The 10,769-nt window shown below is 48.4% G+C and overlaps 2 protein-coding genes across 3 annotated transcripts; both read left to right on the forward strand.

The window, feature by feature from the left end:
- Positions 1 to 247: 247 nt before the first annotated feature.
- On the forward strand, positions 248 to 5,445 carry LOC133613026 (uncharacterized). Of its 2 annotated transcripts, XR_009816371.2 has the most exons (3): positions 248 to 1,407; positions 4,767 to 5,243; positions 5,304 to 5,389. XR_009816371.2 is itself a non-coding variant. In XM_061970503.2 (2 exons), the coding sequence occupies exons 1-2, from the start codon at positions 874 to 876 to the stop codon at positions 5,175 to 5,177; spliced, it is 945 nt and encodes a 314-aa protein (XP_061826487.1). In that variant the 5' UTR covers positions 248 to 873; the 3' UTR covers positions 5,178 to 5,445. The 2 variants fall into 2 exon arrangements, 1 of the variants encoding a protein (XP_061826487.1); XM_061970503.2 differs by having other exon boundaries at positions 4,767 to 5,445.
- A 2,730-nt stretch (positions 5,446 to 8,175) lies between these two features.
- wfdc2 (WAP four-disulfide core domain 2) lies at positions 8,176 to 10,645 on the forward strand. The gene is made up of 4 exons (XM_061976327.1): positions 8,176 to 8,337; positions 8,435 to 8,578; positions 8,665 to 8,802; positions 10,200 to 10,645. Exons 1-4 carry the CDS (start codon positions 8,250 to 8,252, stop codon positions 10,331 to 10,333), a joined length of 504 nt encoding a protein of 167 aa, XP_061832311.1. The 5' UTR covers positions 8,176 to 8,249; the 3' UTR covers positions 10,334 to 10,645.
- Positions 10,646 to 10,769: the final 124 nt, after the last annotated feature.

A 10,769-nucleotide genomic window follows, 5' to 3' on the forward strand; every position in this document is an offset into this window, starting at 1 on the left:
GCCCCTACGCCAGCCTGTACCCACCCACTCTGTGCCCTATATAAACCATGGTATGTGAATGCTCCCATTAAAATCTCCTGATGATTGAGGGAACCCCCTCATGAAACAGGCCTGTAGAGATGAAATAGTCTTGTGATTTTTTCCCCACACATACATATATATATATATATATATATATATATATATATATATATATATATATATATATTGTGAGGGGCGTGGCCTGCGGACCTGCAGCGAGGCGGGACGTGTCGGGACCGGCTTCGAGATTAGCGACAGGTGAGTGGATGACACAGCTGAGTGTGTTTGTCTGATCACCTGTCGCTCTGTTAAAAGCAGCAGTCGGGAAGAAGAGAGGAGGTGGAGCACGAGCGAGAGCGAGACAGACGAACAAAAAGACATTTGCTGAAAAGCACAAAAAAGACTGAAAATAAAACAGTGTTCAACCCTGAAAAGGAGCTGTCATGTCCATGATTGGGGTCCAGAAGAACCCGGAAGTAAGGGACTTCCACAATTTGGCGCCCAACTCGGCTGGACCACCGGAGGCAAGGGAAGACGACACCCTGACGGCTCTCGCGGGAGCGCTCGCTGAGCTGGCAGCGACCACCCGCCAACAGTGCCAGGTCCTGCGGGCATTAGCGGACCAGGGGGGCGGCGCACTGTCAGTGCCGACGACCGTCACCATCCCCCGCATGGGAGAAAAAGAGGATCCCCATGCCTTTTTGGACATTTTTGCGGCCACGGCGAGAGCATGCGCGTGGCCGGAAGAAGAGTGGGGGGTTCGGCTCTTGCCGCTCCTGACGGGGGAGGCGCAGCGTGCGGCGCTCAGCCTGCCGGCGCCCTCCAGAAGATTACCGACGACGGTTCCGGTCCATGCGTCTGGGGAAGGAGGACCGGCCATTCGCCTTTGGCCAGCGGCTCCAAGAGGCGGCGACGCGCTGGCTGCAGCCGGGAGAGGGAGATGGCCGACTGCTGGACCAGATCTTACTGGAACAGTTTGTGGAGGCGATCCCGACGCGGACGGCGAACTGGATCCGGTACCACCGGCCCCGGGACCTCGCAGCAGCGGTGACCCTCGCCGAGAACCACCTGGCTGTCCACCGCGAGGAGCAACCGACACCAGCGGCGCACGGACCGAGCTTGCGACATGAGAAGGAGAAAGAACGACACATTCCCCACTTTTACCCACGTGACCCTCCCTCTACTCTGTCTCCGCAGGTCCCGGCTGCTGCTTCCAGAACATCTCCCGCGCAGACGGCCCCTCAAACGCTTGGGCAGGCGTGCTGGAGTCGTGGGCGGCCCGGTCACGCGCGTCACGGACCTCCGCAGGTGGAGGTGGGGCGCGTGAGCCGGGTGGCCGCTCCTTCAGTGCCCTCCCCCGGCCCGGGGGAGACGTACGGTATGAAGGTAACGATACAAGGGAGTACATACCAGGCGATGGTGGATTCGGGCTGCGGGCAGACCATGATCCACCAGAACCTGGTTCGACCCGGGGCTTTGAGGCAGGCAACACGGCTAAAAATCAGGTGTGTTCATGGGGATGTGCACGAGTACCCTATGGTCAATCAATCAATCAATCTTTATTTATATAGCCCTAAATCACAAGTGTCTCAAAGGGCTGCACAAGCCACAACGTCATCCTCGGTACAAAGCCCACATAAGGGCAAGGAAAAACTCACCCCAGTGGGACGTCGATGTGAATGACTATGAGAAACCTTGGAGAGGACCGCATATGTGGGTAACCCCCCCCCTCTAGGGGAGACCGAAAGCAATGGATGTCGAGTGGGTCTGACATAATATTGTGAGAGTCCAGTCCATAGTGGATCCAACATAATAGTAAGAGTCCAGTCCATAGTGGGGCCAGCAGGACACCATCCCGAGCGGAGACGGGTCAGCAGCGCAGAGATGTTCCCAGCCGATGCACAGGCGAGCGGTCCACCCCGGGTCCCGACTCTGGACAGCCAGCACTTCATCCATGGCCACCGGACCTGTGCCCCCCCTCAAGGAAAAGGGGAGCAGAGGAGAAAAGAAAAGAAACGGCAGATCAACTGGTCTAACAGGGGGGCTATTTAAAGGCTAGAGTATACAAATGAGTTTTAAGATGGGACTTAAATGCTTCTACTGGTGCCATTAGAAATTTGGTATGAGGGCCAAAAGCATAGGGTCGAGGTAGCTGTAAGTACGCACCTCTCGCACCCCGTAATCTTGGGCACAAATTGGCCGGGGTTTAACCATTTACTGACACAATGTGTGGGGGTGCGTTCACGGACCGTAGGAAAGGGGAGCATCCGCGCGGTTCTCAGTGGTGACGCGGGTCCGTCCGATACTGCCGAGCGGGAACCGGTGGGGGCTTCGCGGGAAGCCCCCCCGCCCCCCCACTGGCACCCTATGGAGGATTTTCCGCTCGAGCAGTCTTGCGATGAAACTTTACGCGCGGCCTGGGACCAGGTGGATTACATCGACGGTCAGCTGGTGCGCCCGGAGCAGCGCGGGTGTTCCCTCACTTCTCGATTATTAGAGATAGATTATACCGAGTGAGCCGTGACACTCAGACCGGAGAGGAATCCACCCAATTGTTGGTGCCAAAACGCCGCAGGGAAATGGTTTTCCAGGCGGCGCATTACAATCCCATGGCTGGCCACATGGGGTATAATAAAACACTCAATCGGGTCATGGTCCGATTCTATTGGCCGGGCATCCGGGCAGACGTGCGCCGCTGGTGCGCTGCCTGCCCGGACTGTCAGCTGGTGAACCCGGCGGCCACCCCAAAGGCGCCTTTGCGCCCATTGCCGCTCATGGAGGTCCCCTTCGAAAGAATGGGTATGGACCTCATCGGACCATTCCACCCGAGCACACGGGGATATCGCTTTGTGTTAGTCCTAGTGGATTACGCAACACGCTATCCCGAAGCAGTGCCCCTGCGCTCCATCTCTGCAAAGAGTGTAGCGCAGGCCCTGTTTCAGGTCATCTCCCGAGTTGGAATCCCGAAAGAGATTCTGACTGACCAGGGCACGTCCTTTATGTCACGCACGATAAAGGAACTGTACGGATTATTGGGAATTAAAGCGATCCGCACCAGCGTATACCATCCACAAACAGATGGGCTGGTGGAGAGATTGAATAAAACGCTGAAAACCATGATCCGTAAGTTTACACATAAGGACAAACCAAATTGGGATAAATGGCTGGATCCCCTACTGTTTGCAATGCGGGAGGTACCTCAGGCCTCCACAGGCTTTGCGCCTTTTGAGTTACTATACGGCAGGAAGCCGCGCGGAGTGTTGGACGTAATTAAGGAAAGCTGGGAGGAGGGGCCAAGCTCCAGCAAAAACTAAATTCAATACGTCATGGACATGCGAGCAAAACTCCACACGGTGGGGCACTTGTCACGCGAGAATTTGCTCCGTGCCCAGGAACGTCAGCAGCGCACGTATAACAGGGTGACTCAGCTTAGAAAATTTTCACCGGGAGAAAAAGTGCTTATATTACTCCCCACATCCAGCTCGAAATTACTTGCGCGCTGGCAAGGACCCTTCGAGGTCACACGGCAAGTGGGTGATGTGGACTACGAGGTCCGGCGCTCGGACCGGGGCGGAGCCACCCAAATTTATCATATAAACCTCCTGAAAGCATGGAAGGAGGCGGAGCCTGTTTTCATGGTAACGGTGGTTAAGGAGGAGGGGGAGTTCGGGCCGGAGGTCCCGCGCGCTGGTCCGCCCTTTCCCCTCCTCTGTGACGATCAGCTCACGTTAGCGCAAAGAGCGGATGTTGCTAAACTGCAGCAGCGCTTCTCTGATGTGTTCTCCCCTCGGCCCGGGCGCACGAACCTCATCCAGCATCATATTGAGACCAGCCCGGGTGTTACGGTGCGGTCTCGGCCCTACAGGCTCCCCGAACACAAACGCAAAGTAGTTCGGGAGGAATTAAAATCCATGCTGGAGTTGGGGGTAATAGAAGAATCCCACAGTGCGTGGTGCAGCCCCATTGTTCTGGTAGGGAAGAAGGATGGGTCTGTGCGGTTCTGTGTGGATTACCGCAAGGTGAACGAAATTTCACGTTTTGACGCGTACCCAATGCCTCGGGTCGACGAGCTCCTGGATCGGCTGGGCGCTGCTCGTTTCTTCACGACACTGGATTTAACCAAGGGCTGCTGGCAGATTCCCTTGTCACCAGAGTCCAGGGAAAAAACGGCCTTTTCCACTCCGGAAGGTTTGTACCAATTTGTGTCACTTCCGTTCGGCTTGTTCGGTGCGCCCGCCACGTTCCAGCGCCTCATGGACCGTGTGCTGCGACCCCACGCTGCATACGCTGCGGCCTACCTGGATGATGTCATCATCCAGAGTAGCGGCTGGGATGAACACATGCGGCGGGTGGGGGCAGTGCTCGAGTCCCTGAGACAGGCAGGGCTCACCGCCAACCCGGCGAAGTGTGCAGTTGGCCGGAGGGAAGTACAGTATCTGGGGTACCACTTGGGAGGAGGGCAGGTGCGGCCGCAGGTAGATAAAACAGCGGCAATTGCGACCTGCCCAAACCCCAAGACGAAAAAAGAGGTGAGGCAGTTTTTGGGTCTGGCGGGTTACTACCGGAGGTTTATCCCCCGGTTTGCGGACCTTACCAGCCCAATAACTGACCTCACCCGAAAGGGTGCTCCAGATCTGGTCCAGTGGACGGAGCAGTGCCAGCAGGCGTTTGAGAGGGTTAAGAAGGCCCTCTGCGAGGAGCCAGTCCTGCACATGCCTGATTTTTCTCTCCCGTTTTGTCTGCAGGCTGACGCGTCGGGCAGAGGACTGGGAGCGGTTTTGTCCCAGCAGGTGGAGGGCGTCGACCGACCCATTCTCTACATCAGCCGGAAGCTGTCCGAAAGGGAGGCAAGGTACAGCACAGTGGAGAGGGAGTGCCTCGCCATCAGGTGGGCGGTTGGGGCCCTCCGATACTACCTCCTGGGGCGCTCATTCAGCCTCTGCTCGGACCACAAACCCCTCCAGTGGCTCCACCGCATGAAAGATGCCAACGCGCGGATCACCCGTTGGTATCTAGCTTTGCAACCCTACAACTTCAGAGTGATTCACAGACCGGGGGCACAGATGGCTGTGGCCGACTTCCTTTCCCGCTCCCTCACGGGGGGGGGGCGCGGACGGACGGCGTCCCGGCCTGAGTCTGGCGGTGGAGGTATGTGAGGGGCGTGGCCTGCGGACCTGCAGCGAGGCGGGACGTGTCGGGACCGGCTTCGAGATTAGCGACAGGTGAGTGGATGACACAGCTGAGTGTGTTTGTCTGATCACCTGTCGCTCTGTTAAAAGCAGCAGTCGGGAAGAAGAGAGGAGGTGGAGCACGAGCGAGAGCGAGACAGACGAACAAAAAGACATTTGCTGAAAAGCACAAAAAAGACTGAAAATAAAACAGTGTTCAACCCTGAAAAGGAGCTGTCATGTCCATGATTGGGGTCCAGAAGAACCCGGAAGTAAGGGACTTCCACAATATATATATATATATATATATATATATATATATATATATGTATGTATGTATGAAATACTTGACTTTCAGTGAATTTAGCTATATATATATTTATTTATTTTATTATATATAAAAATAAAAGAAATACTTGAATTTCAGTGTTCATTTATTTACACTTATACACACACATGACACTTATCTACTCATTGTTGTACTTGAAAGTACAATGCAATACAATTCCGGGGCAATGGCACCTATCAAATACACAGTAATGAAAACACAGTTGTTCTACTAACTGTACTGTGTGTTATGAGAGTAGAGTATGTGTGTGTGTGGCCCTTTAATAGGTGACAGCATGTGAGGTGAGTGATGTCAGTGAGTGTGTGGGCGAGAGAAGAGAGGGAGCGGTAGCGTGAGTGCGGGGAGGGACTAGTTGGTTTTGTGTTGGATTGGCTGTGTGCAAGCAATCAATAAAGCAAGATTTGCAACTAATCGTTGGACTCATCATTCACCCTAAAGTTGTCCGCTGTGGAGACCCACTGCCGGGTAAGGTGAAGGGTGTTGCCCCGAGCATACTTCGGCCCTGGAGAAGTGTCTCCCCCTGCGCTCTTCGACTACGGTCTCGTTCTTCTGCTTCGTCTCCTTGTGTGCGCACACTGGACTCAGGTCCGCATGGAGCTGGAGGGGGCGTGGCCTCCAGCTCCGGCTGAATTCCGAGAGATTTTCGGGAGAAAATTTCTTGCGGGAGGTTTTCGGGAGAGGCGCTGAATTTCGGGAGTCTCCCGGAAAGTATGGCACGTGGCTTCTTTGCCGAGGTCTGAAGGACAACACCAGATATGAAGTCGGAGTCCAGGAAGGAGAAGGCAGAGGAAGATATTCCACGCCTGGAAGAAGACACCTCATTGCATATTCATACATTGTGATGTATATTGTAAGAGCGCGTCCGGACAGCCCTGTGTAAGTCGCCGTGTTGAATGCCACCGTATTTTTCGGATTATAAATCGCAGTTTTTTTCATAGTTTGGCCGTGGGTGCGACTTATACTCCGGAGCGACTTATGTGTGAAATTATCAACACATTACCGTAAAATATCAAATAATATTATTTATCTCATTCACGGAAGAGACGAAGCAAAATGTCAGCAATCGTCACACACGTCAACCAATAAGAATTCGGCGGGGGAGGGTCATGGCAGAAGTGCATTGTGGGTCATGGGATGCTAACTGCTATATGCTACTGCCGTTGCTATTAAAAAGGATCATTTCTACATTGGCGGTAACTTATAAAAACTGAACAAAAATGGCACCGAAAAGGAAATCATATACTGCAGATTACAAGCTGGACGTACTGAAATATGCAGCAGGCTTTACATTGTGTTACATATATATATTTTGCATTCTATTTTAGTTACTTTATTGAGTCTACAACCCCCTGGCACTGTTTTGTACTGTTTCTTATGGAGCCCCAAAATACGGAGCCCCTAAATAAGGAGCCCCTAAATAAGGAGCCCCTAAAGGGACATGGAGGGAAAAAACATTTTTAGTTTAATACTTAGTTTCTGTACTTGTTTTGATTATTATTATTTCCTGATTGTATATAAATGTTGCATACTGTAAATAAAGTTTTATAAAATCCCCCCGCCCCAAAAAAAATATTTTTTATAAATGTATTTATCCTTATCAGCAGGGGTCCCCAAACTACGGCCCGCGGGCCGGATAAGGCCCGCCAGCGTCCAAAATCCGGCTTGCAGGAACTCCCAAGTTAAAAAAAAAAAAAAAAAAAAAAAAAAAAAAAGTTTTTCCTTTTTTTTAATACATTTTTATTTATTTTTTTTAAATCTGTCCTTTTTAATAAATTTTCTACCGCTTGTTACTCTCTGTGTCTCCTCACGGCTCAGGCAAATCATATTGTCTAAAATTGTATTTTCCCACCGATAACGTGACATCATCGGCAAGTGCGCGCTCTTTTTAGTCAATTAATGCGCGAGGAATATATATATATATATTCCTCGCGCGTAGCCTCTGTGTTTTTTCCTGACCTAACGTATATATATATATATATATATATATATATATATATATATATATATATATATATACATACGTTAGGTCAGGAAAAAACACAGAGGCTACGTCATCCCTATAAGCCTGTTTCGCAGGTTTCCCTGCTCGTCAGGGGATTTTATATATATAATCAATTGTTTCCCTGAAACAAACCTTGACTAATATATATATATATATATATATATATATATATATATATATATATATATATATATATATATATATATATATATATATATATATATATATCCATTTTCTAACGCTTATTCCCTTCGGGGTCGTGGGGGGCTATCTCAGCTACACACACATATATATATATATATATATATATATATATATATATATATATATATGTATACACACAACCCGGCCCCGGCCAAAATGTTTTAACCCAATGCAACCCCCCGAGTCAAAGGTTTGGGGACCCCTGCTTATCAGCTATGTAAACAAACGTACATCCTCTTATCATGTACATCTAAATTATTTACTTGACTACAACTGCAGTTTTCATAATGAAAAAATATATGTGGGAAGCATAGAATATCCTAGCACTGATTATAGCCAGAAAAAAAAAAAGTAGTAAAAACTGAAACATATAAAGCCACTCCCGCAGGCTGGACGTGACATATGGAAAAAGACAGGCACTAGGACCCAGAGTACTTTTTTTCCTGGGCTGCCTCAGCCTGCAGGTAGTGTTTGTCCCAACAGGAGCACATTCTTGTGTGCAAGTATGGAGAAGGCTGCAGTGTGTGCATTGGTTGTTGCACTTCTGCAATTAAACACCGTTTTCACTCAGGGACCTGAACACAATTTGACAGGTAAGGTGTTTTTTTTGTTTATTATTCACTTTTTTTAGTCATGTCAAATCAAAATGTGCTATAAATTGACAGTTCTCCCCCTTCTATTTTGACTCAGGGATTCTTCCAAAGCCAGGTCACTGCCCTCGTCTCCTCCAAGTGGTCCCATCACACAAGGGGTGCACATGTGATGAAGACTGTCCCACGGACCACAAATGTTGTGTCTTTAACTGTGGAGCTGTTTGTGTCCCCCCTGCCTTCAGTATGAGTGTTTTACTTTTTGGGGGGTCACAAATCCCTTCTTCCACTCTCAACACACTCATCTGTGTTACCTCTGTATATTTTCAGCCAAGCCAGGAGTGTGTCCTCGCAGAAACTGGGGTTCTGGGATGTGTGCGGAGTTTTGCTCTGATGACAGCGACTGTCCCAGCAAGGATAAATGCTGCCATAACGGATGTGGGCATGAGTGCATTGCACCCTACAAAGGTTAGTCTTCTGTGTGTTGCTTTGACTAAACTGGGGGGGTCAGCAACCCGCGGCTCTCGAGCCGCATGCGGCTCTTTAGTTCTGCCCGAACGGCTCCCTGGAGCATTTTTAAAAAAGGATTAAAAATAGAAAAAGATGGGGTAAAACTATATATATTTTTTGTTTTAGTATGTTTTTTGTTTAAGGACAAACATGACACAAAAGTTCCAAATTATTAGAAAGCCCACTGTTTAATATTTATGTGTATATGCTTCGCTGATGAGAGTATTTGCTGAACTTTGTTTTGTCCTACTAATTTCGGCGGCTCTTGAACTCACCATAGTGTGGACTGTGACGCAACAGTTTGTTTACATTTAAAATCTTCCACTCCTTGTCTCGTTTTGTCCACCAAATGTTTTATACTGTGCGAGAATGCACAAAGGTGCACTTTGTTGATGTTATTGACTTGGAGTGATTATCAGGCATATTTAGTCAGTGCATGACTGCAAGCTAATCAATGCTACCATGCTATTTAGGCTAGCTGTATGTACATATTGCATCATTATGCCTCATCTGTAGGTATATTTGAGCTCATTTCATATCCATTACTTTTATCCTCTTTGTATATAATTTAGTTTTGCATATCTCATGACACATTATCCATTTTTCAGATAGTTGTTTGTGTGCCATGTTGTTCCAGACCACAGCAAACATTACCTAGCTTGCCAAAGATTGTAATGTGAAGTGAATTACATTTATATAGCGCTTTTTCTCAAGTGACTCAAAGCGCTTTACATTGTGAAACCCAATATCTAAATTACATTTAAACCAGTGTGGGTGGCACTGGGAGTAGGTGGGTAAAGTGTCTTGCCCAAGGACACAACGGCAGTGACTAGGATGGCGGAAGCGGGGATCGAACCTGCAACCCTCAAGTTGCTGGCACGGCCGCTCTAACCGAGCTATTAATAAATCTATTAAAAGAAGACAGCCTGCCGTTTCCTTTACTTGGACACACACATCTATACTTTGGCCATTAAAAGCCAGCGATTTCCAGGAGTTATCTCACCGTCTGAGTCGCCTCTGATTTACTAATGGTTTTTAATGTTGTAAAAATGTGTAGAATAAATATTACATTTCAACATTTCTGTCAATGAAGATTTGCTTCAGCCTGCGACACATAGTCATTTTGATAGTAGGCTATTATAGCTAATATAGACACTTAATGTGTTGCCTTCAATATAACACTTATATAAGACTTTTCATTTTTTGCGTCTCCAGACAGATTAGTGTTTTGTACTTTTGGTCCAATATGGCTCTTTCAACGTTTTGGGTTGCCGACCCCTGGACTAAACTCATGCACTTGATACCTTTGCAGTCCCCCTGAATGTTATGTGTGTGTGCGTGTGTGTGTGTCTCAGTGAAGCCAGGCCGTTGCGCTCTGCCCCAAGGAACACCCATGTGTGCAGAGTACTGCTACCACGACGGCCAGTGTCCAGGAGAGCAGAAGTGCTGCAGAACAACCTGTGGACATGCCTGCAGTGAGCCCTGCTGAGTGGACATATTCAAAAGACCATTATATGTGCTCACTGTAATCATATTTAGGTCACACAATTCCCTATGTAATAGTTTATTAGAGAATGAACTACTGTGTGTTTCTAAAATTAATAAATGATTTAGAAAATAAAAAATGTATGTTAGGCAGCGGTCTAACATGTGAAATGCATTCCACATCTGTGTTTGAGAATGCAAAAAATATATATATCAGCATGTTTACACATCTGTCTGAGAATGCAAAAAAAAATTATATCAGCATGTTTACACATCTGTCTTTGAGAATGCAAAAAAAAAAAAAAATGTTTAGACATTTTTCCTGTCTGCTTATTCTCTGGCTTTAAACTGTTTGTAGCTGAGCTCACGCCATCGTACATCACTCACGTGGAATGCAGTTTTTATTTTGTTTGTTCCCCGCGGTGACCCAGTGTTCAGGT

This window comes from Nerophis lumbriciformis, linkage group LG01 (assembly GCF_033978685.3).
Source record: "Nerophis lumbriciformis linkage group LG01, RoL_Nlum_v2.1, whole genome shotgun sequence".
Taxonomy (NCBI): domain Eukaryota; kingdom Metazoa; phylum Chordata; class Actinopteri; order Syngnathiformes; family Syngnathidae; genus Nerophis; species Nerophis lumbriciformis.